This window comes from Dama dama, chromosome 1 (genome assembly GCF_033118175.1).
Source record: "Dama dama isolate Ldn47 chromosome 1, ASM3311817v1, whole genome shotgun sequence".
In the NCBI taxonomy this organism is placed as follows: domain Eukaryota; kingdom Metazoa; phylum Chordata; class Mammalia; order Artiodactyla; family Cervidae; genus Dama; species Dama dama.
In genome coordinates this window covers 43,072,711-43,099,351 of record NC_083681.1, presented here as the reverse complement: position 1 = coordinate 43,099,351, position 26,641 = coordinate 43,072,711, and the positions used below count along the sequence as shown (strand labels likewise).

At 37.6% G+C, this 26,641-nt stretch overlaps 1 protein-coding gene across 6 annotated transcripts in view; it reads right to left on the bottom strand.

The window, feature by feature from the left end:
* Positions 1–26,641, bottom strand: part of SBF2 (SET binding factor 2) — a 489,641-nt gene that overhangs the window by 15,986 nt on the left and 447,014 nt on the right. For 5 of the 6 annotated variants that reach the window (XM_061147798.1, XM_061147799.1, XM_061147802.1 and 2 more), the window contains 3 exons: positions 21,887–22,063; positions 19,624–19,725; positions 18,737–18,922 (listed from right to left, as the gene is read on the bottom strand). In XM_061147798.1, the coding sequence (XP_061003781.1) occupies positions 18,737–18,922; positions 19,624–19,725; positions 21,887–22,063 (465 nt within the window). The remainder of the gene's footprint in view (positions 1–18,736; positions 18,923–19,623; positions 19,726–21,886; positions 22,064–26,641) is intronic. The other variant, XM_061147803.1, reaches the window with a different exon arrangement.

Genomic DNA, 26,641 nt, shown 5'->3' with positions numbered 1-26,641 from the left:
TGGGGGCACCATGGTGTCTGCGTCTGTGTGGCCATGAAGGCACCTGCAGTTGCTAACTGCTTGGGGTTAAAAACAGTCTGTCCCTATACCGGGGTTAATTATCAGGTCTGTTGGAAGTCGAAGAGAAGATGCTGAACAACTTGGTCTTTTACTCGATAGCAACAATTTTAAGCAACAAGCATGTAAAAATTTCTTCGAAAATTTTCTTTGGGGAAAAAAAAGTGACCTGAATGCTGGGTTGATTAATGCCTAGATAACCACATTTGGAATCTGACATTAAGAAACTCAAGGAATTTTCTGAAATGTCTTTTTACTATAATGAAAAATTAACACCTGATTGTGAATACAAGACAAAAATCTCGTGCTTAGACTTCTGGTAAAAAAGAAAAATTATATTTTCTCCATTTAGTCCTACATCCCAGAAACTCAGTTTGTCCAGTTAATTGGCTTTCCCCCCTCCTTGTCAATTGGACACCCGGACTCTTCTGTACCCCACCAACGTGCTCTCCACAAGGCACAGTACACGCATAGGCCTTCTCCTCCTGTTAAGTACTGTTGTGATGGAAGGATTGGGATCAAGGCCAGAGACGTCCTCTAGGGACTTACTACAGGGAACGAGTGAGAGTTTAGAGGTTTGCTAGCCACTTTTTTTTACTTTAATGAGGTATAACTGACATACAATAAGCTGCATATACTTAAAGTGTACAATATGCTACATTCACGCTTCTCCATACACCAGTGAAGCCATTACTGCAATCAACACAGTGAACCTATCAACTATAACTCTCAAAGTTTCCTGCACCCTCCTCTGCAAGAAATGACTGATCTGCTTTTTGTCACTATGGGTTAATTTGTATCTACTTGAACTTTATATAGGGCTTCCTTGGTGGCTCTGTGGTAAAGAATCCGCCTGTCAAGGAAGGAGATGTGGATTTCCCTATGTTGGGAAGATCCCCTGGAAAGGGAAATGGCAACCCACTCCAGTATTCTTGCCTGGATCACCCCATGGACAGGGGAGCCTGGCAGGCTACAGTCCATGGGGTCGCAGAAGAGTAGGACACAACTTAGCAAGTGAACAACAAGAACTTTATATAAACGGAATCAGAAATGTGTGCCCTTTTTGTGTGTGTGCCTTCTTTCACTAAGTATAATTATTTAAGATGCATCTATGTTGTTGGGTTTCCAGTAGTAAATTCCTTTCTATACCTAAACAGTATTCCACTACTACATGGATATACCACACTTTGTTTATTCATTTACCTGAGGATGGACATTGGGTTGCTTCTAGATTTGAGGTTATTACATATAATATCGCTCTGAACAGTTATGTATGAGTATTTTTATGGGCATAAAACCTTCATTTCTCTTGCCTAACTGCCTAGGGATGGAAAGATGAGTCATACAGTAGATAGGTATGTTGAACTTTTAAAGAAATGGTCAAATTGTTTTCTCAGTGGTGTAACTTTATATTCCCACCAGCAGTGTTAAAAAGTTCCAGTTCCTTTACATCCTTGTCAACACTCCAGGCAGTCAGTTTTTAAATTTTAGTCATTAAAATAGGTATATAGTAGTTAAATAGTAATGATTTTAATTTGCATTTCCTAATGACAAATGATAACAGTATCTTTTCATGTGCCAAGTTTCCATCTCTATATCTTTGGAGTCAGTATAAATGTTTTGCCATTTAAAAAAATAGCTTGGTTGTTTCTTAAATATTGAGTTTTGATAATCCTTTATATATACTAATATAAGTCCTCTAGCAGATACATGATTTGCAAATGTTTTCTTCTAGTCTGTGATTTGTCTTTTCCTTTTTTTAACAGTGATTTTGAAAAACAAAAGTTTTTGACTTTGACAAAGTCTAATTTATTTTTTAAATTAAATTTATCTAATTTATTTTTTTCTTTTATGGATGATGCTTTTGGTGTTGATCTAAGATATCCTTGCTTCATAACCCAAGATCAGAAGGATTTCTTGCTATGTTTTCTTATAGAAGTAGAGTATTATGACCCCTTTGGAATTAATTTTTATATTGATGCAAGGTATGGGTCAAAGATAATTTATTTTGCATCTGGAAATCCAATTGTCTGATACCATTTGTTGAAAAGACTCTTTTCTACCTATTGTTTAGATATTTTCTTAATTAAAAAATTTGTTGAAGTGTAGCTGATTTACAATGTTGCATTAGTTTCTGGTGCATGGCAAAGTGATTATTTATATATATATATATACACACACATATGTGTATGTGTGCGTGTGTGTGTATGTACATGTGTGTGTGTATGTATATATACATACACACACCCATATATATATGGGTTTCCCTGGTGGCTCAGCTGGTAAAGCAGCTGCCTGCAATGCGGGAGACCAGGGTTCGATCCGTGGGTTGGGAAGATCCCCTGGAGAAGGGAAAGGCTACCCTACCCACTCCAGTATTCAGGCCTGGAGAATTCCAAGGACTGTATAGTCCATGGGGTCACAAAGAGTCAGACATGACTGAGCGACTTTCAAATACACATACCTCATATATATATTTATACACACACACACACATATTTTCTTTCATATTCTTTTCCATTATGGTTTATTACAAGACACTGAATATAGTTCCCTGTGCTATACAGTGGGACCTTGTGGCTTAACTATTTTATATATAGTAGTTTGCTAATCCCAAACTCCTAACTTTTCTCTACCACACCCCCTTTTCCCCTTCGGTAATCATAATTTTTTTTTTCCTATGTCTGTGAATCTGTTTCTGTTTTTTGAGTACATTATTGTTATCATATTTTCAATTCCACAAATAAGTGACATCATATTTACCTATTAGTTTTGCATCTTTGTAACAAATCAGTTGTCCATGTATCATATATATATGGAACTATTTCTGGACTGTCTATTCTGTTACATTGATCTATTTGTCTATTCTGTTACATTGATCTATTTGTCCATACCAATTATCCTGTTTTGATTACTATAGCATTATAATAAAATCAGATAATGTTAGCCCCCAATTTTGTTCTTTTTCAAAGTTGTTTTGGCTATTCTAGATCCTTTGCCTTTCCATATGGATTTTATTAAGTTTTCCAGTTTCTACAAAGTAGCCTCCTAGGAGTTCTATTATGATTACATTGAATCTTTAATTTGGGGAAACTGATATTTTAACATTGAGTTTTCTGATCGATGGACAACAGGTATTTCTTGATTTATTTAGTAAATATTTTCTCTTTATTTTCTCTTAGTAATATTTTATAATTTGTGTCTAGGTCTTTAATGTATTTTGCTAGATTTCTCTCATTTTTTTTTTTGGATACTGTTGTAAATGGTAATATTTTTAAATCTCAATTTTCCTATGGTTTATTGCTAGCATTGATTTTTGTATATTGAGCATGTATTCTGCAGCCTTGCTAAACTCATTTATTCTAGTATCTTTTTTCTTTTTTTGGGGGGTAGAGTCCATAGATAATCATGTTGTTTGTAAATAAAGCTAGTTTTACTTCTTCCTTTCTAATGTGGGTGTCTTTGTTATTATTTTCTTGCCTTATTGCATGGCTATTAAGTTTAGTACAATGTTGAACAGAGGTGGTGCAGCAGGCGTTCACATCTTGTTCCTCATCTTAGGGGGAAAGCATTCAATCTTTCACTATTAAGTATGATATTAGCTGTAGGTGTTTTTGTTTTTGATACTGTTTATAGTTTAAGAAAATTTCTGAGAATTTTCACAACGAAGGGATTTTATATTTTGTCAGAAGCTTTTTCTCTGCATCTATTGAAACGATTGCATGGGTTTTTGTTTTTTGCAGTCCCTTAATACGTTTTTTAGCTGCACTGGGTCTTCGTTGCTGTGCACAGGCTCTCTCTAGTTACGGTGAGTGGGGGCTGCTCTTGTTGCAGTCCACAGGCTTCTCACTGTGGTGGCTTCTCTTGTTGCAGAGCATGGGCTCTAGGCTTGCAGGCTTTAGCAGCTGTGGCACTCAGACTCTACAGCACGGCCTCAGTAGTTGTGATGCACTGGCTTAGTTACCCTTTGGCATGTGGGATCTTCTCAGACCGGAGATCAAACTAGCAGGCAGATTCTTAATCACTGGACCACTAGGGAAGTCCTAGTTCCTTACTATGGTGAGTTACACTGATTGATTTCAAGTGTGAAACTGACTGCATTCCTAGAATAAACCCCATTTAACCATGGTATATCACTTTTAAAATATATTGTTGAATTTGATTTGCTGAAATTCTGTTTAGAAAATTTGAATCTATGACCATCAGATACTGATCTATAGTTTCCCTTTTCTGTCTTTGTCAGACCAAGGTAATGCTGGCCTCATGCACTGAGTTGCTTTTTGCTTAAATTTTCTGGAAAAGTTTTTGTAGAATTGCTATTATTTCTTCCCTGGGCTTCTCTGGTAGCTCAGTTGGTAAAGAATCTGCCTGCAAAGCAGGAGACCCCAGTTCGATTCCCAGTTGGAAAGATCTGCTGGAGAAAGAATAGGCTACCCACTCCAGTATTCTTGGCTTCCCTTGCGGCTCAGCTGGTAAAGAATCCACCCGCAACGCAGAAGGACCTGGGTTTGACCCCTGGGTTGGGAAGATCCCCTGGAGAAGGGAAAGGCTACCTACTTCAGTATTCTGGCCTGGAGAGTTCCATGGACTGTATAGTCCATGGGGTCGCAAAGAGTAGGACACAACGGAGCGACTTTCACTTCCTTAAATACTTGGTAGAATTTGCCAGTCAAGCCACTGAGGCCTGAAGTCACCTTTCTACATGGAAAGGTTTTGGCTACAATTTCAATTTCTTTACTAGATATAGGCCTATTCAGGTTATATATTTCTTCTCGAGTGAGTGGTATAGTTTTTGTCTTTCAAAGAATCTGTCCATTTCAACTAAATTTTTAATTTTACTGATGCAAAATTGTTCACAATATTCCCTTATGCTCCTTTTATTACCTGTAGAATCTGTAGGGATGTCATCATTTTCATTTCTAATATTGGTAATTTGTGTCTTTTTTTTCCTTTCAGTCTGGCTAGAGGTTTATTAATTTTACTGACCTTTTCAAATAAAAGCTTTTGGTTTCATTAGTTTTCTTTATTGTTGGCTATAACTTGCCTAAAGGCAAGTCTGCTTCAAATAAATTTAGCTGTACTGTATTATGCAGAATTGGGAATGATAGGCATCTCAGCCTATAAATTAATTCTATGTGAGCATTTCCCCAAATATGCTGATCAATAGAGGTTTAGGCCTCTTTCAGTCATCATCTGGATTCTGTTGTTCAAAACAATTTTGTATTTATATTGATAAAGAGAAAAAAAATATACAGATTTAAAATATTAGGACTAAGCTGTTTGAGGCATTTTTGGTTTTATTTTCCATTAAGTACTAAAACTTGCCAATTTCACTCATTTATAAGAAGAGAATATGAAATGGAATCTGGAGAAATATGAATTTATAGGGTCTTACTTTTTGCCCATATGCCATTAAGTAAGTACTTTGTAAAATTTAAAGACTCATAAAAATAAGCTATGACTCAAATCCCAGGAAAAATCAACATTTTAGGAATAAAATATGATAAGTTAAAATTGGATTTTATTTCAGGAATTACAAATGTTAAGCTATAAGACAGCCTGTATTTAATGGCATCAACATTTTAAAAATTATGAGTATACTAGGCACACCCTAGAAAAAACAGGTAGCTAATAGTAGTTTTTGTTATTTCACAGATCACAGATTAAGATTTAACAAACATTAACTGTGTACCTTCTGTGCCAATCATTTCACATATGATTTTTAATCCTTCTGAGATACATATATATAAATATATATAAAGAAACTGAAGTACAAAGAGGTTAAAGAATTAAAAAGTAGTAAATGAGACTAATATGCAAACTCAAACTTACTTTATGGGTTCAAACATTAAAAGCTTTTAATGTGCAATTGCTTTGTTATAAAATAGCTTAGAGTATGTTAGTTTTGCCAGTTTTCAGTTGACTGGGAAAACAGGCAGACACCAGAAACTCTTGAATATACCATGACTCCATTAAATGCAGTTATTTTGCCAATACTCATGGATACATTTTAGCGTAACTGACCTATGTGAGGGGGCAGCTTAGCTGCTCAAATATGTACTCACAGGGAAAGCTCATCTCTCTAAAAGGCAAATAGCTTTTCTCTTTGGAATAGGACCTAGCAAAGTGCTGGCATGAGATAACTGTGAGGAGAATCCTATCACAAAGTCAGACCAGAGTGAGTCAATTTACAAACTGAATAAACTTCAAAGGGAAAATTATAACTGTTACTTGTTTTTCTCCAAGTAGGAAATAATGAGAATGTTCTAAGATGCACTCAAAGATTTAATCTAATGCTGGAATAAAGGAGATGCTTTCCTACATGCCATGTTTTCAAATTCATACTCTATATATATTTTTCCCCCTTACTTTTAGAAAGAAATTTTAGGCAATTAAAACAAATTTTTTGGATGCATTTTCCTTCTGAGTTTGGTTCAACTATTTTAAGAAAAGGAAGCATCCTGTAATGATATCATCAGAGCTAAGCCAATTTCTTTTAGAAGCAACAAAAAATCTGCCAGATGTTGCTATTATGAAACAGTGATCCAGCATTTATAATTCATCTGACACCTGGATATACTGGCGTAAACAATGGCTTTTTATATGATGAGGCAGTTCTAATTTAAGATCAGTGCTTCATCTGTTTTCTTTGTAACTCTACTAGTACTAATGGGCAAGTCTAAGCATACTTCCATGGATTGCCTTTTGGCATTCAGCATGTTAGAAATGGTTAATAAGCAGTGAACACATTCCACCTAGGAAAGTTTCGCTTGCTGCTGCATAATTTTGCACTTATTTTTTAAAATGTTCTTGGGCCTGGCTCCCTTTTGTGCTCCTGAGAGACTGAGGACCGCACTAATTCGAACTGTCCGGCAAAGGAGAGTCATGTAGAGCATTAGTGTTCACTTGAAAGGTATTCCAAGAAGGCATTTTCTAATGCCTAAAACCAGTATGTAAGAGATGGAAACACTACCATATAATTAAGTCAGCAAGAATCAAAAGCACTGTCTGTTAACTATAGTCTCCTCTTTTTGAATGAATATATAATCCCTTTCAGCACAAAATAATCTACTTCACCAAACTATCACAGCCAAACATTCTTTAAATACTGCAATTAATGTCATATACTCACTTTGCCATGACTTGCCTGCACTTAGGTAATTATGTTAGAGTACTAAGCTGAAGGGTTCAGACAAATTTTAAAAAATCTATATATTTTTTTAAAACACGGTACAACCAGATTTGAAATCATACTAAAGGGTCTTTAGATCCTGTGAAGCACTCACCTGCAAGTAAATGAGCTTTCCTTAAAAGTCAACTTTTGTTTTCAATTTCAGAACTTACTGGTTTATATAGAATATTTGCATTTTAACTTATTTAAAATAAGAAAGTTCCCCAAATTAAACATATGCCCCAAGTTCCTTTATCTAACTTAACAATACACAGTTTAAGCATCTATATTGTAAATCCAAGGCTGATTCATGTCACTGTATGGCAAAAACCACTACAATATTGTAAAGTAATTAGCCTCCAATTAATAAAAATAAATGAAAAAAATAAAAAATAAAATTAAAAGTAAGCATCCATTGTAATGAATTCTAAAGGTAACAGAAATGTAATGCATACTTCAGTTTACGTTGAATTGCTTTGGTTATACCACTAAAGAAGTACTTGTAGAATACAGATTACTTTCCAACATTCTAGACTACTCACGCTTCCGTTCAACTCACCCCCACCCCCAACAATAAAATACAAGCATTACATTTCAAGTAATTATTATTATACTTGGGACACAATGATATTCCCATCTGTGAGGACAGTGTGTCTTATATGAGAATATTCCATGATCTGATTGTGAGTGGATTCTTTTGCTGACTCTAATATTTAGGTATGCAGAATTCTGCAAGTTGAATATGGGTGTTTAACACATTTAATAGTGCATTTAACTTAAGCCAAATTCAGCCATACAAACACAACCCCTAGCAATTCTCCCTCAATTAAAGAAAAGGAATTTTTAAAAGGTAAAAAGTCGAAAAGGAGGTGGGGAGAAAGGGAGCAGGAGACAGTAGAAGATCAAGAAAATTCTGAAAGATGGAAAATGTAAGAATAGCAGAAAATGATAGAAGATAAGAAGCTATACTGGGATGCCTGTAGGATGAAAATGATTTGAAAAGTAAAAGTTTGCTCTGTAAACCCAAAAAGTCTCAGAGGCCCAAGTGCTATAAAGGGGTAAATGTTACCCCTTTATGGGGTCGCTCAGTTGTGTCAGACTCTTTGCTACCCCATGGATTGCAGCCCACGAGGCTCCTTTTTCCAAGGAATTCTTCAGGCAAGAATACTGGAGCAGGTTGTCATTTCCTTCTCCAGGGGATTTTCCCAATCCAGGGATTGAACCCGGGTCTCCTGCATTGCAGGCAGATTCTTTACTGTCCGAGCCACCAGGAAAGCCCATAAAGGGGTAAAATAGGGGCTAAAAATGAGAAAAGTTCTAAGTCTAAAGAGACAGTGCTAAGACCTCCAGGGTCCTTTCCTACCCCATAAAGTCATGTGAGTACCTTCTTGCCGGCAAGAGACTAGAGGTTTGTCGTCTTGAAAAACCAAACTTGGTAAGTTCTGGACTTGGGGACACTTGTGCACAAATATGTTAATGATGAGACTGACAATGTATGGAAAAAGTAAAAACCTGCATACTTCACTGGGATTTCCCTGGACCTATTTCCTGTCAAGCTTCCAGAAAGCAGACAGCCAGGTTTCTAAGTCCCTGCTGGGTATCACACTGGCAAGTTTTTCTTTAGAGAAACTAGAGAGCTGTTGTCTTTTTTTAGAACTCCAGTTTACTGACAGGTTGGAGTTACTATTTAAAACATTTTTTTTTCAGATTCATTGAAGTACAATTTAAATATACTAAAATTTTCCTATTTTAAGCATACAGGTTGACTCGTTTTGGTCACACATTTGTGTAATTGTGGTGGTGTAACCGCCACCACAATGAGGATGCAGAATAGTTCCCTCATCCTATGAAGTTTGCTCATGCCCTTTCGGAGTTGACTCCCTTCCCTGACCACTGGTTCCAGGCAACCACCGATCTATTTTTCTACCGCTATTTTGCCTTTTGTAGGATATCCTATAAGCATATAGTGTGTAGTCTGTAGTCCTTTTAACCTATTTTTCTCCCTGGTTTTAATGAGAAATAGTTGGTATACATCACTGTATAGGTTTAAGGCATATAGCATGGTTATCTGAATTATATATATTATGAAATGATTATCACATGTGTTTAGCTAACATCTACCATCTCATACAGATAAAATAAGAAAAACAAATTCTCCTTGTGATAAGATTTCTCTTTTTTCATTGATCATGCTTTTTAGACATGTCCATGTTGTGTGTATTTCATTCCCTTTGCTTGCTGAGTAATATTCCACCGCGAGCCAGACTTAGTTCATCTGTTCACCAGCTGATGGATAATGGTTTTTCATGACACCCTTTTATAGTCATACCTATTCTCCCACTATCTCCAAACCCTCACAACCAGTAATTAATGGTCTTATCTCTATAATTTTGTCACTTTTGAAAATGTTATGCTAGCAGAATCACAGTGTGTGAGCATTTGAGACTGCTTCCTCAGCATCATGCTCTGGAGACCCACTCACATTGTTGCCTGTTATCAGCAGCTCACCCCTTTTTACTGCTGAGCAGTATTCTGTGCTGTGGATGTACCACAGTCTGTTTAGCCATTTACCTACTTTAAGACATTTTGTCCCCTCTTCCCTGCAATTTCTGATTATAAATAAAACTTCTATAACAATACTTTCATATTTGAGCTGAATTTCTTATAAAAAGCATGTTGCTAGGTCATGTTATGTTTAGCCTCTCTCCATTTAATGCAATTATTGATATGTTAAGGCTGAAGTCTGTCATTTTACAGTTTTGTCTTCAGTTCTATATTTTTTTTCCTTTGTTTCTTTTCCTGCCTTATATGGATTACTTGAACATTTTCTAGAATTCCATTTGACTTATCTATAGTGTTTTTGAGAGTATATCTTTATATAGCTTCTTTAGTGGTCATTCTAGATATTACACTATATATATTGTTATGGTCAACTGGTGTTGGTATTTTACCAGCTTCAGTGAAGTGTAGAAACCTTACTTCCCTTCACATTCCTTTGGGCTCCTCCATTTCCAACTGTCTTAACTATTTCCTCTACCTATATTGGGAACATCAAATAGCGTTACAATTTTTGCTTTAAGAATACTTTAGGGAGCTCAAGAGAAGAAAAGTATGCTGTGTTTACCCATATTTTACTCTCTCTTGTTCTTTTTTTCCTTTCTGATATCCCAAGATTCCTTCTTTTATCATTTATTTTCTACTTGAAAACTTTCCTTTAGCCATTTAGGTCTATGATCCATTTCAGGCAAATTTCTGTGAATGATGTAAGAATTTGGGGTTCATAGTTTTCTATACAGATATCCAGGTATTCCATTACCATTTGCTGAAATGTTTCCTTTCCCCATGTCTGAGTTTACAATTATGCTCTGGGGATGGGGTGGGGAGAGCTGTCTTTAGAGTCTTAATCCCTTATTATGGAAGCAGCAGTTAAATTTACTTATTTTATTTTAAAATATTTATTTATTTGGCTGCACTGGGTCTTAGTTGGGGCATGTGGGATCTAGTTCCCCAACCAGGGATAGAACCTGGGCCCCCTGCATTGTGAATGCAGAGTCTTAGCCACTGGGCCACCAGGGAAGTCCCTAAACTTATTTATTTTAAACTTTATTTCATGTTGTGAAATCTGACGATGTCACCTCAACATGCTGCAAAAAAGGAACAGTTACAAACTTTCATTTTAGCTGAAAAAAAAAATCAAGTTAATTTTAGGATAAAAAATGTGAAAACAAAAATACGGATATTTTCAAATGCCTACGGATAATACCTTAAAGTGCTTAGTAAAGAAGTTTATAAACAAATGGCCTATTCTCAGTCTAATTCTTATGTAAGAAAAACTTGATGGGGGAATTCCCTGGTGGTTCAGTGGTTAGGACTCTGCACTATCAATGCTGAAGGCCTGGGTTCAATCCCTGGTCAGGGGACTAAGATTCCTGCAAGCTGTGCAGCGCAGCCAAAAAAGCCCCAAAAAACTTGACATGGGTTCAGTTTAATTCTTATTTTAAAAAAGTCTACATGGGTGACTTTACCTGCCATTCCTCTCAGAGTCAGATTTCGATGGGAGATGTGACTCAGATGTCCTTCCATTTGGTCTCTGTTCCTACATGTTTTTTTGGCCACGTCTATTTTTAACTGAAGCACAGTTGACTTACAACGTTGTGCCACTCTCTCTTGTGCAGCAAAGTGACTCAGTTACACACACACATTTTAAAAAAATATCCTTTTCCATTATGGTTTATCCTGGGAGACTGAATATAGTTTCCTGTGCTATATACGATAGGACCTTGTCATTTATTCATTCTAAATGTAATAGTCTGCACTGACCAATACCAAACTCCCAATCCATCCCTCTTCCTCCCCACACCTTCCTTGGCAAGCACAAGTTTTATTTCTATGTCTGTGAGTCTGTTTCTGTCTTGCAGATAAGTTCATTTGTGCCATACTTCAGATTTCACATAAAAGTGATACCATATGGTATTTGTCTTTCTCTTTCTGACATACTTAGTGTAATAATCTCTAGTTGCATCCATGTTGCTGTCAATGGCATTATTTCATTTTTTTCTGGCTGAGTAGCATTTCACTGTATATATGTACCACATCTTCTTTATCCATTCATATTTAGGTTGTTTCCATGTCCTGGCTATTGTGGAGAGTGCTGCTATGAACTTAGGAGTGCATTTATCTTTTTGAATTATAGTTTTGCCCAGGTATATGCCCAGGAATGGGATTACTGATCATATGGTAATTCTGTTTTTAGTTTTCTGATGAACTTCTATATTGTTTCCATAGTGGCTGCACCAACTTGCATTTCCACCAACAGTGTAGCAAAGTTCCCTTTTCTCCACACCCTCTCCACCATTTGTTATTCGGGGACTTTAACGGTGGCTGGTGTGATGGGTGAAGGTGGTATCTCATTTCAGTTTTGATTTGCATTTCTCTAATGATTAGCAATGTTGAGCATCTTTTCATGTGCCTACTGGCCATCTGTATATCTTCGTTGAAGAAATATGTCTATTAAGGTCTTCTGCCCATTCTTCTATTGGGCTGTTTATTTTTGTTGTTGAGTTATATGAGCTGTTTGTATATTTTGGAGATTAAACCCTGTTGTTCACATCATTTGCAAATATTTTCTCCCATTCAGTAGTTTTTTTTTTTTTTTTTTTTTTAATGGTTTCCTTTGCTGTGCAAAAGCTTGTAAGTTTGATTAGGTCCCATTTGTTTATTTTTATTTCTATTGACTTGAGAGACTGACCCAAGAAAACAATGGTACAATTTATGTCAGAGAATGTTTGGCCAATGCTCTCTTTTAGGATTTTTATGGTGTTATGGTTAAGTCTTTAAGCCACTTTGAGTTTATTTTTGTGTATGGTGTAAGAGTGTGTTCTAACTTCACTGATTTACATGCAGCTGTCCAACTTTCCCAGCGCCACGTGAAAAGACTGTCTTTTTCCCATTTTATATTCTTGCTTCCTTTGTCAAAGATTAACTGATGGTAGGTAGGTGTGTGGATTTATTCCTGGGCTCTCTCTTCTATTCCATTGATCCATAAGTCTGTTTTTGTACCAATATCACACTGTTTTGATTAACGTAGCTTTGTAGTATTATCTGAAATCTGGGACAGTTAGGCTTCCTACTTTGTCTTCTTCCCTCTCAGGATTACTTGGCAGTTCTAGATCTTTTATGGTTCCACATAAATTTTAGGATTATTTATTCTAGGTCTGTGAAAAATGTCATGGGTAATTTGATAGGGATCGTATTAATTTTGTAGATTGCTTTGAGTTCAGTTCAGTCACTCAGTCGTGTCCAACTCTTTGCAACCCCATGAACCACAGCATGCCAGGCCTCCCTGTTCATCACCAACTCCCGGAGTCTACCCAAACCCATGGCCATTGTGTCGGTGATGCCATCCAACCATCTCATCCTCTGTCGTCTCCTTCTCCTCCTGCCCTCAATCTTTCCCAGCGTCAGGGTCTTTTCAAACGAGTCAGTTCTTCGCAACAGGTGGCCAAAGTATTGGAGCTTCAGCTTCAACATCAGTCCTTCCAATGAACACCCAGGACTATCTCCTTTAGGATGGACTGGTTGGATCTCCTTGCAGTCCAAGGGACTCTCAAGAGTTTTCTCTAACACCACAGTTCAAAAGCATCAATTCTTCAGCGCTCAGCTTTCTTTATAGTCCAACTCTCATATAGTACTGCCATTTTAACAATATTAATTCTTCCAATTCAAGAACATAGGATATCTTTCTAGTTCTGTGAAGCCTCTTTAATTTCCTTTATCAACATTTTACAGTTCTCAGTGTATAAGTCTTTCATCTCCTTGGTCTGGTTAATTCCTAGTACTTTTTTTGGGGGGGTGCAATTTGAAAAGATATTATTTTTTACACTACCTTTCTGACATTTTATTGTTAGTGTAAAGAAATACAACCGATTACTGAATGTTAGTCTTGTATCCTGTTACTTTGCTGAATTTATTTATTAGATTTAGTAGTTTCTGTATGGTGTCCATAGTGTTTTCTATACATAGTACCACGTCATCTGCACATAGTGACAATTTTACCTCTTCCTTTCAATTTGGATACCTTTTATTTTCCTTGTATGATTGCTGTGGTTAGGACTTCCAATACTAAGTTGAATAAAAGTGTGAGTTGGCATCCTTGTTCCACATTTTAGCTTTTCACTGTTGAGTATTATATTGGCTATGGGTTTGTCATAAATAGCTTTTATTATGTTGAGATATGTCCCCTGTAACTCACTTTAGTAAAAGTTTTTATCATGAATGGATGCTGAATTTTGCCAAATGGTTTCTCTGCATCTACTGAGATGATCATGTGGTTTTTGATTGTCTTTTTTAATGTGGTGCATCACACTGATTTGCATATGTTGAACCATTTTTGTAAACCTGGGATGAATCCTACTTGACCAAGGTGCATCATCTTTTCTCTGTGTTGTTGGATCCAGTTTGCTAACATTTGTTGAGAATTTTTGCATCTATATTCACCAAAGATATCGGCCTGTAATTTTCTTTTTTTCCCCATTTATTTTTATTAGTTGGAGGCTAATTACTTTACAATACTGTAGTGGTTTTTCCCATACATACATGAATCAACCATGGATTTACATGTGTTCCCCATCCCGATCCCCCCTCCCGCCTCCCTCTCCATCCTATCCCTCTGGGTCTTCCCAGTGCACCAGCCCTGAGCACTTGTCTCATGCATCCAGCCTGGACTGGTGATCTGTTTCACCATAGATAGTATGCTTGTTTCAATGCTGTTCTCTCAGAACATCCCACCCTCGCCTTCTCCCACAGAGTCCCAAAGTCTGTTCTGTACATCTGTGTCTCTTTTTCTGTTTTGGATATAGGGTTATCATTACCATCTTTTTAAATTCCATATATATGTGTTAGTATGCTGTAATGTTCTTTATCTTTCTGGCTTACTTCACTCTGAATAATGGGTTCCAGTTTCATCCATCTCATTAGTACTGATTCAAATGAATTCTTTTTAATGGCTGAGTAATATTCCATAGTGTATATGTACCACAGCTTCCTTATCCATTTGTCTGCTGATGGGCATCTAGGTTGCTTCCATGTTCTGGCTATTATAAACAGTGCTGCGATGAACACTGGGGTACACATGTCTCTTTCAGATATGGTTTCCTCGGTGTGTATGCCCAGGAGTGGGATTGCTGGGTCATATGGCAGGTCTATTTCCAGTTTTTTAAGAAATCTCCACACTGTTCTCCATAGTGGCTGTACTAGTTTGCATTCCCACCAACAGTGTAAGAGGGTTCCCTTTTCTCCACACCCTCTCCAGCATTTATTGCTTGTAGACTTTTGGAGAGCAGCCATTCTGACTGGCGTGTAATGCTACCTCATTGAGGTTTTGATTTGCATTTCTCTGATAATGAGTGATGTTGAGGTGTAATTTTCTTTTTTAGTGGTATCTTTTGTCTGGTTTTGGTATCAGGGTAACTGATGGTGGCTTCATATAATGTCTTTGGGACTGTTCCCTCCTCTTCAAACTTTTGGAAGAGTTTGAGAAGAATCAGTATAAGTTCTTCTTTGTATATTTGGTAGAATTCACCTGTGAAGCCATCTGGTCCTAGACTTTTGTTTGTAGGGAGTTTTTTTTTTTTTTTTTTTAAATTACAGGTTCTTTCATTTCTAGTGATCACTGTTCAAATTATCTATTTCTTCTTGATTCAATTTTGGTGAGTTTTATGCTTCTAGAGGGCTTCCCTGGTGGGTCTATGGTAAAGAATGCACCTGCCAATGCAGGAGACACAGGTTTGATCCCTAGGTCACGAAGATCCCCTGGAGAAGGAAGTGGCAACCCACTTCAGTATTCTTGCCTGGGAAACCCCATGGACAGGGGAGCCTGGTGGGCTACAGTCCATGGGGTTGCAAAATGAGTCGGACAAGGCTTAGTGACTAAAAACAATGTTTCTAGAAGTTGTTCATTTTTTTTTTTTAGCTTGTCAAATTTGTTGGCATATAATTGTTTATAGTATTCTCTTATGGTCTTTGTATTTCTGTGGTATCAGCTGAGATTTCTCCTTTTTCATTTTTTATTTTGTTTTTTCTGGGTTTTCTCTCTTTTCTTTTTGGTGAGCCTGGCCAGAAGTTTGTTGATTTTGTTTACCCTTTCAAAGAACCAGCTCTTGGTTTCATTGATTTTTTTTCTATTGTGCTTTTTAATCCCTACGTGTTCTTTAAGTGTGAACACCACATTATGAAGACTGTGACTTTAATTGTTAAAGATACACATTTTTATATGCCAAAAACATTAAAAGACAGTCAGTTGCTTCATCTAGTATTCAACTGAATAAATAGTGTTATTATTTCCATGCAGGGATAAAACTGATTGAGTGTACTTATTGAGACAACACAGGCATCCAGTGAGGAGCCTTAAAAACCTTTCAAGTGATTTGTGACAGTATTACATTGAAGTTGGATGTGAGTAAGAGTAATTCTTTATGACACAGAGCCACTGAAAGTTTCTGTCTGTTTTAAAGATTTTTGTAAAACAGGATAACAGCATCATATCTGAGCATTCAGAAGATTTTATCAGCAACTGTACTTAGGATATCCGAGATGGTCCTGACTGATGAACGGTAACGAGAGCCTGAACAAGGCTGAACCAGGTGGTCATTCAAATTTTCATGTATTCATTTGTTGTACTTATTTACTGAAGGTATACTACACTCCAGAGACTGAAATTACAATTAGATATTAGGGATATGAAGACTAATATGACACAGACCCTGCTTCCAAGAATTCTCAGTCTAAGTAGAAGGCAACAGACATTAATAGATGATGCTATCCAGGAAGTCTGTAGATGGTTCATTAGAATACAAATGAAGAGGCCTGGAAAAGGTTCAAAGATTACCTAGAAAGAATCATGAAATAAAATGTAGTGCTGAGACTAGTGCCTGGCACAGAGTAAGCGGTCAAGAAGTATTAATAATGATTGTGGGGGGCGTGGGGGTGGGAGATAGACAGGGAGGCAGGAAATAGCCTAGTGCACTTGGTTAGCATAATAAGTGTGAGATAAGAAGTGTTTCACGAAGAACTTGTATGCTGTCACCTATCCAGAAGTGAGAAAAGGCCCGCACATTTCCTTTGGTCTTAGTTGTGTTTTCTGTTTCACAGACAATGGGCTTCACACTTTTCCCTCAACTATTTGTTGAAAGGAATCTGAATCAAAAAGCTAATATTCCAACAGGAAGCAAATATATCATTTGCTACAAAGAGTTTAAAAGTATAAGCTCAACCTTGTGGCCAGCGTCTCCAGATCCTGCTCAAATCAATTAAAATTATTCAATAGGTCTTTAAAAAGCTGTGGAGCAATCAAAAACATAATCTCCAGTGTGTGTGTATGCTGGGAATGGCATCCAGGTGGGGGTGGTGTAAAAGTCACTGCTAATGTGTATGGATTTTGTTTATTGGGTGATAAAATAATCTGAAATTGCTTGTGGTAATTGTACAGCTCTATGAATATACTAAAAACTACTGAATTATACACTTTAAATAAATTTTTAAAAATATAAAGTGAATTGATAAAGCTGGCGAAGTGATTAATAGAATACAAAACAAAACACAACCATACATAAGAGGACCTAGTTCCAAAACTGGTCCCTAAAAACATTTTAACTTTTCCTTCCAATAGATACTTGAGGCCAAGGTATTTCAATTTCAAAGTGGTTCACCATTCTGACAATTATGTTTGACATGTCAGAACCCATTCACTGTTGATGAAACACAACTGAAAGCGTGAACCTTGTTCTTCCCAGGCCAATTTAGCCACTGGTGCCAACACCTTCAACTTGCAAACTCAGTGCCATTTAATTCTCAAGCCCAATCCTGACCAAGGCCGGAGATGAAGGTAGGAGGGAGCCCAGAACATTCACATCTCCCTGTTCCCACTCGATTTGACTGCATTACATACCTTTGTTTCTGTCTGGCCCTTTGATTAGTCCTGATTATGTCACCCAGTAGAACTGAGCCATTGTTTTCAACCTCAGAGGCTTGCCTGGTCGGGCCCTGATTCTTTCTCGAGGGTTAGGCTCTACCTCTCCTAAATTCTCAGGCACGAGGTAGGGTTTTCCCCAACTGGGAAGACCATGTGTATGATTTCAGGTCACACCATCACCTTGAGATTTTTGCTATTCTACACTAGATCAAATCTTCTTAGACAATAAGCCCAAGTTTGTTCCTCTTGGTAGGTGGTAATTGAGAGTGCTGACCCCTTCCCTTGGGGCTTCCCTGGTGGCTCAGTGGTAAAGAACCCTCCTGCCTTGCAGGAGATGTGGGTTTGATCCCCAGGTTGGGAAATCCCCTGGAGAAGAAATTGGCAACCCACTCCAGTATTCTTGCCTAGGAAATCCCATGGACGGGGGAGCCTGGAAAGCTATAGGCTATGGGGTTGCAAAAGAGTCGGACATGACTTAGTGACTAAACAAGAATAACCCTTTCACTTGGGGTCAAGCTCAACAACCAGCTCAGCAGTCTTAATTTCAGAAACCAACTAGTTTGAACTTCCCTGGCAGTTCAGTGATTAAGAATTCGCCTGCCAATGAACGGGATGTGGGTTTGATCCCTGGTCTGGGAAAATTCCACATGCTGCAGGGCAATGAAGCCTGTGTGCTGCAGCTACTGAGGCCCTACCACTCTTGAGCACATGCTTCCAACACGAGAAGCCACAGCAATGAGAAGGCTGCTCACCACAACTAGAGAATAGTCCCTGCTTGCTGCAACCAGAGAAAGCCTGTGCAGCAGTGAAGACCCAGTGCAGCCATAAATAAATAAATAAACAAAAACTAAAAGAGAAGAAACCAACTACTACTTTTGCTTTTCCATCTCCAGAAATCTACCGCTGAGATTTCATCAAGTCTATGGCTGAGTCCATCAGAGTTGTGACATAAAGATACCTGGCACAGCGATGCAATACTCAATAAATGCTAGTTCTGTCCTTGCTTTTATATCTGGTCGATTTAAACTTGCTCTACTTACCTGGTGTACACAGTCTAAGAACTGTAGGAAGATTGGAGTGAAACCACTGCCCTGACAGCTGAGAGTCAAGCTGCTCCGCTGACTGAATTTATGACCAAAAGAGAGCCACTCCTTTTCGACCAGCATCCGGAAGCCTTCAAGTGTCCTATAAAAGGGATCACTGAGTAACTGAACCAGGGAGGTCACCTAGGGTACAAGCAGGTTGGATACTTCATTACTTTCAGTCCCGAAAAATTCCTGTTGCTAAGACAAAGCACTTCATTTTGATGACAGCTACTCTACAAGCAAAGTTATCTGGATGGCAAATTTGTTCACTAACCTGTCCAGGACAACTAACTGTATTAATTCTACAAGCTTTCCATTAAAAAGTAAGACTCAAATTCATTTTGGTTACATTTTTCTACAGAGAATTAAGAATTTAATCCTTGCCTGGCCAGTTTGCTGACTGTGGCTTTCTCCTAGGTTAATCAACAAGGTCAGAGGATCAGTTCAAACCTACATCTTCTGGGAGATGTAGACTAACATTTTCCTGTAGATTATACCCACACTTTGGCGTGAGTAAAGAAGGGGCTAACAGAACCAGAGAAAGAACTGACAAAACATAGGAAAGATGGTCTGTGTCCTACACTGCTGGTCATGCTTGCATGGTACATCTGTGGTGATGCTCCATGGAGCCTGATGACCTGAGTCAGAGTGCCCAGGCTATGGAGGGCCTGGGAACTCCTGGCACAGAGCCTTTTGATGGATACCAGGTGCTGTTTAACAGAGGACCTTCTCTGTCCATAAACACATTAGTCATTATATGAAACATTCACCTGCAGAATTTTAAAATAATTCAGTTGAAACACAAATATAAAACTATCAGAAAATATGGTTTAATAATTTACTTGTGCAGTGATGTCCCAGCCTTCTTCCAAACACACCAAAACTGAGGAACCATTCTCAAGTACTTCTGAAACAACCACAGCCAGCTGCAATATCCTATGAAGCTAAGAAAAAGGAACAGAGGCCACATTTAGACCAAGTGCTTTCTGAGCACCAAGAACAGACACACCTGCTATCAACCTTAGATAATCAAACAAGTTAGGAATAAAATATTTCAACAACAAAGAATCATATAAATTTTAAACACTTAATTAAAACTCTTCGTCAAAATCAAGATTAAACAATGACAAAATTTAAAACAATGTGTTCAAGGGATACATAATGAAATAAATTGAGCTCACAAGATTCCCCTCAAAACTGAAGAGCTATAATTCTATGGAGTGGCAAAGACAGGTTTTTAAGTGGCCCTTGCAATACAGTTATTGGATTTAAAATTTCTTATTAAGTGATATAGTATGTTTTATCTCAGAGGGCTGCACAACTTTGTAAATATACTAAAATGTATTTTTCATTTTTTTATTTTAACTGAACTGTACACTTTTTAAATTTTAGAAACTTCTCATATTAGAGAAAATATCCATACCAAAAATCTTAGGAGAAAGAAAAATATTACAAAATATATATAAAATGCATCTCCCTAGAGAAATTATAAAAGATATTGCTTCTATAAAATGTGAATTGTACACTTAAGTATTTGTACTGTGTATTAAATGAGAAGAAAACTTGCATTTGTGCTCAGCTTTTTGAGCCAAGCCAATTGACTCAAAGTCCCTAATGAACAATTAGGTTGTGAGCAAAGCATATAGATCTCAAAACTAAATGTGTAACATTCTGATTAAAAAAAACTTTTTAAAGCCTCACTCGACATAATTTGTAGAATGAACCCAGCTTGGAATTTAAACACCCCCACCAACATATTTTAAAGAGCTAGGTTATTTTAAAAACAGCAACAAGGCACGTGTCCCCTCCGGGAATGGGAAGCTCCTCACCCAAAAGTTCCTATAACACAACTATTACCAGGCCTGAATTCTCTTGGGCTTAGTTAGCATTTGCTCTAAGTAAACTTTTAAATTGTCAATATCCGAAGTGGGGCAATGTTTTCCATTGTTTTTAGTCACTAATTTCTGATATGGATCCACTATGAAGTAAGGAGCAGAATGCACAATAGCAGAAACAGATGGATAGGTAGAGTGGTGGGAATATTTTGGGGCTGGGGCTTATAGCTTAGGAACAGAAGGGGACTACTGATTGCTCAGCTTCCATGGCTACTTCAAAGTATACTGAATTGCCTTAACAGTAATTAACACAGCCTCATACAGATTTATAGCTAATTATATATGTGGCTGTTTTCCTAGAGTTTAAGTACCTTGAGAATAGTCACTGCCCTGGGTGCTTACATCATTTCCTGGCTTTTTTTTTTTTCCCCTTTTTAGTCCCGTGTACTGTGGGAAACAATCTATTTTCCTCCTCAAGCAAGGAAGGGGGAAAAAAAAGAGCTCGGAGACTTGGAGGTTGATGTAGACGGGGGAGAGAGGAGTAATGAACAAGCACGAGGGGCCTACAGACACGGCTGTACCGCAGAGGCTCTTGGCCAAATGTCTGCATCAGTGTCTGAAACATGCATGTCATAAATACCGTTCTTTCTGTGGTTTGGAAGACATGTGGGTTATGTGCTGGCATACCTATTTCCTTAATTTCTTGATAGGAGTTCAATTGAAAACATCACAAGACTGACTTAGCTGAAGGAAGGATAAGTGGTTTTTCCTAAACTTTAAGAAGGCTTCAGGGCATCCAATGTGCCTTTGGTGGGCTGGTTTGGGGGATGAATCCAAAATCCAGAGAGATGGAACAGGTAGAGACAAAAAGAAAGTGAGAAAGTAAGAGGAAAAGGCCCTTGGAGCCACACAGAAGTCACGTTCTGTCCTGGATTATCACTCTGCTAATGACAGACCAGAAGCCTTATAAATACATGTTGATTAAATTTGTTACGTATCAGAAAGTTTCCACCTAAAAACAATAATCTTTCTTAGCCTCCTATGGAGACCAAATTTCAGTAAAAGAGAAAAATCCAAGGAAGAATTCCACCCCTGCACCTCCTACATCACATGGTGCCCTGGAACTGAAAGGCCTTTATAGAGGACACACAAGAAGGGGAGAGTGTCAGGTAGTGGGGAATACAATATTCTTTTCCTCAAATATCAGTTCTGTATATCCCCTTGGGACTCTCTTCCCTTGAGTTAGAAGATAGGCTGCTCCAAATATTACCTGTGGGAACCACTCAGAGTCTCCCAGGGCTCTTAGGAAGGTCACTTCTGAGTCAGTAGGGATGGCACTTGGAACACAAGCCCTCATCAGCTTTTTGAAACTGGCTTTCACTTGTCGGATGTCATGATACTCAACAGGCACAAACTCACAATTTAAAGCAAATTCTAACTTGAAGTTCTGTGGATGAAGATGCAGAGAATTAGGCAGATGAAGTGTAACAGGTAAAAAGAGCAATGTTCTCAACAGGGCAATGCTTAATAATATACAGTCAGTTGAGGCCAAGGAGCTGCAGGGGCTGCAGTGGGTCAAGAAGGTCAATCTTGTGCGGCTAATGCGTCAGTATTGCTGGAAAGAGATATTCAGTAAGGTCTAGTGGTTTGACTTGATTTCTCACTCTGAGAACTTGAAAAGGCTACTTGTAGACTGGAATCTATCTGATGGAGCTTATAGCACCAAATAGAAGCTACTTATAAGGCCGTGAGGACTCCCCTGGTGGCTCAGATGGTAAAGCGTCTGCCTACAACATGGGAGACCCGGGTTCGATCCCTGGGTCGGGAAGATCCTCTGGAGAAGGAAATGGCAACCCACTCCAGTACTCTTGCCTGGAAAATCCTATGGACAGGGGAGCGTGACAAGCTATAGTCCATGGGGTCACAGAGTCGAACACGACTGAGAGACTTCACTTTCACTTTCTTATAAGGCCATGAACCGGGAAGTCTAAAGAGGAACCAATGATGCATGACTAATCCCACACTGTAAACTAAATCTCCCTAAGATGTGTGTTACAATTAAAAGGTAATATGCTATTGAGATTCCAAAGCTCTACAACTTAAAGTTTATAGACATACACATTTGTTTCTTATTATCCAAGTAAAATATAGCCACTGTGAAAATGAAAAAAAAAAAAGAGTTAACATTGAGAAGGAAATAGAAATCACTGTCTCACTGTCCTAAGACTACTAATATTGTAGCTATTCTTTTAAAGCCAATAATAAAAAAATGATATACAGCAAAACATGAAAGGCTTTGTTGATTTCTAACTTATGGACAATTTTTTCCACTCAAAAGGACATATATTTCAATCTATATTTATTTGAGTACTTTTACTCAAAAATTCATACGGAATTTTTGTACTTTTAATCCACATGGAGTTTTTCCAGGTGAGTTTTCAATATTAACTAAAGAACACTAAATTGATGGCTCACTGAAATAGTTTATTCTGATAATCTAGTTGCCTACTTCTGAAGATTTAAAAGTTCTCCAGCTTCTTATGGCAAAGAATGAATGAATTTTCTCATGTTCTTTTCACTTTCTTCATATCCTGCCCAAATTACTCGAAACTGGATCATCTGTTTTCTGAAGACTGACTATACAATAATGTGAATGTGATTAGCACTACTAAAGTGTATGTTAAGACAGTAAATTTTATGTTATTTGTATTTTACCACAACTAAGCAAAATTGCTGCCAAAGATTATATATAGGGTCCATTTCATGTTTTATACTGGCTAGAGTATTTTTTCAAGGCCTATAAAAGTTTTCAAATAAAAAGCAAAAACTCCCAAGTATTTTTTTCCTTTAAAGAGCATTTCCAACATATATTAAGAAAAGAAGTTTCTTTGTCTTAGTAATTCTACCTTAAGGGAGCTACCCTAAAGAAATACTCTAAAATGTAGGAAAAAATCCTTTAGTGGATTGTATTACATCTCAATAAAAAATAAAAATAAAAAAGCTGTATGCTACTATAATTTTACATACAGATGATAAAGAAAAACAGAAAGGAACTCATGTTCTCATACTGCTAGGTTCTTTATCTCAAGCCATAACATGTCTCCATGTTGTATAATATAATAGACTTCATAATTATTTCAAATCATTGGATAATTTTCCAAATTGTTGGATATTTTAGTTTCTTTATCATCTATGTGTAAAATATCAGTCACATTTTCAAGTTTTTTTAAACTTTTGCTTTACTTTAAAAGCTATATACAATTTAAAACAGTTATTATAATCCAGATATATTTACCCAGATATTTGAACATTTATATTCCTGAGTATAGTTCCCTGTGCTATACAGCAGATCTTTTTTTGTTATCTACTCTATTTTTTAAACTTTTTATTGAAGTATACTCTACTAAATTGATTTACAGTGTTGTGTTATATAAATTAAAAAAAACCAACAACTTCTAATACATGAAAAATAGTTTATTTTTCAGGACAACTAGATTCTTTTCTATTTCCCATCTACACTTGAGCTAGGTATACTTACCTTAAGAGGCTTCCCTGGTGGGTCAGACGTTAAATAATCTGCCTGCAATGCAGGAGACCCAGGTTTGATCCTTGGAGAAGGGAATGACAACCCACTCCAGTATTCTTACTTGAAGAATTCCACAGAGAGAGGAGCCTGGCGGGCTACAGTCCATGGGGTCACAAAGAGTTGGACACGACTGACAGAATAACACTTTCATACTTACCTTATAAAGCAGGAGTTATCAACCATAGTGTTGAGACACACACTGTTAGGTTATAAGGCATTTGTCACCAAGATATTAAAGTATATGAATTAAAAATGGTAAATAAAGCCAATTCCAGATTATTTAGAATAAGTCACTCTCACTTACTGGTCTCCTGTGTTTCCTTTTGCTGGGAGAAAAAGGTGTGGAGCTGTAACTAGGAAGCACTGTGCTGGCTAGACTGAGGCACACATCAAACAGACATGCACCTGCAATCTATAGATGGAGTTCAATAAAAAATAAAACGTGAATGGAATACACAAAAATCCGAATAACTAATGTGCCAGAAATTATGTTTGAGATTATGGAATTATGCTTTTTAAATATAATATTGTATTGATGAAAGAAAGAAGGGAGGGAGGAAAGGAGGAAGGGTCTTAAGTGGCTAGTCTTTTTTACTTGTATATGCCTGATCACACAGCTTATTTGAAGACTGATGTGCAAAGGGAATGGCAGAGATGAGCATTCAGGAGACAAACCTTGGGGAGTGACTCAGGTCATAAATAAGTGGTGTGCTTAAGTGTGAAAAGTCTGTGTTCTGGGAAAGACACTGGTGCCAAGGAGGCTGTGCAGGCCTCCCTGGGCTACTGTTGAAAAGTGTCCCAATTATTTTCTGGACATAAGATTACCTGCTGTATCAGAAGACACACGTGCATATTTAAAAACTGAGCATTACCCAGTGGTTTCATTCTACCCTAAAGCCTGGAGACTAAGTCACTACAGCAGTCCAGGCAGACGGAGAAGTGCCAGCAAAGCTAGATTGCCACAGAGGAGCTGACTCAGGCTCTGGCATCCTTTGGACCAAGCCTGAGGGATCCTGCTTGCAGCCTCCACTCTTCAGTTCAAATGAAGGTCTGCCTAGATTTGTCCAGTGCTCACTGCATCCCTGGACTAAACTTGAGAGGATTTCTTAATTAACAAATACTTTTTATTTCCCACACACCTGTCTGTAACGATGAAATTTATTTTGTAATGTGTGAATTGCAAAACATCAAATCCAGAAGAATTAATGTTGCTTTTGGAGATAGAGACTGTCTTTACAATTTAGAGGACTTGAGCACAGTGAAGCTCTTTAGCATAATAATTGAAAAGTGAGAATACAGTTGATTATCAGTTAATTAATATTTTACATTTTCTGACATGTCTTAGAGGACATGTGTCTCTGTAACCTAAGAAGGACAATCTTGGCCTTCCCTTGCTTCCATATGCAGTGCCATACTCCTCTTTCTACTCTTCTTCCTTCCTACAGCTTTATCAATAGGTTTACGAGGAACAGAAACATCTGTTTTGCCATGGGCACAGATTCTGGAAGCTGAACTGAGAGAGGAAGACCACAGCTTGAATAGCCTTCTTCCTTTTAAATACATACTCCCTAACAGTCTTGATGATTATGCTGATTTTCAAAATGATCACATACCACAACTTCTTTACCCATTAACAATGAGTATTACTCAGCCACTAAAAGGAACAAAATTGGGTCATTTTGTAGTGGTGTGGATGAACCTAGAATCTGTCAGACAGAGCGAAGTAAGTCAGAAAGAGAAAAATATTGTATATTAATGCATATATATCAATCTAGAAAATGTTTCTGATGAACCTATTTGCAGGACAGGAATAGAGACACAGAGAATGGACTTGTGGACAGAGTGGGGGAAGGAGAAGGCAGGGTGAATTGAGACAGTAGGATTGACATATATACACTACCATGTAAAAAACAGAGAGCTAGTGGGAAGCTGTATATAATGGGGAAATCAGCATGGTGCTCTGTGATGACCTAGAGCGGTGGAGGGAGGCTCAAGAGGGAAAGAATACCTATATGCTTGTATCTGATTCATGGTGTTGTGCAGCAGAAACTAACTCAACATTGTAAAGCAATTATCCTCCAATTAAGAATATCCTATGATAAACCACAATGGAAAAGAATATTAAAAACAGACTGTATACACGTGTGCACTGAGCTTAGTGGCTCAGTCGTGTTCGACTCTCTATGACCCTGCGGACTGTAGCCCGCCAGGCTCCTCTGTCCACGGGGCTTCTTCCAGGCAAGAATACTGGAGTGGTTTGCCATGCCCTCCAGGGGATCCTCCCAACCCAGGGATCGAACTGGGTCTCCTGCATTGTAGGTGGATTCTTCACCATCTGAGCCACCAGGAAAGCCTCAAGCAATTATCCTCCAATTAAAAAAAGTATCCTATAATAAACCATAATGGAAAAGAATATTAAAAAAAGAATGTACACATTAT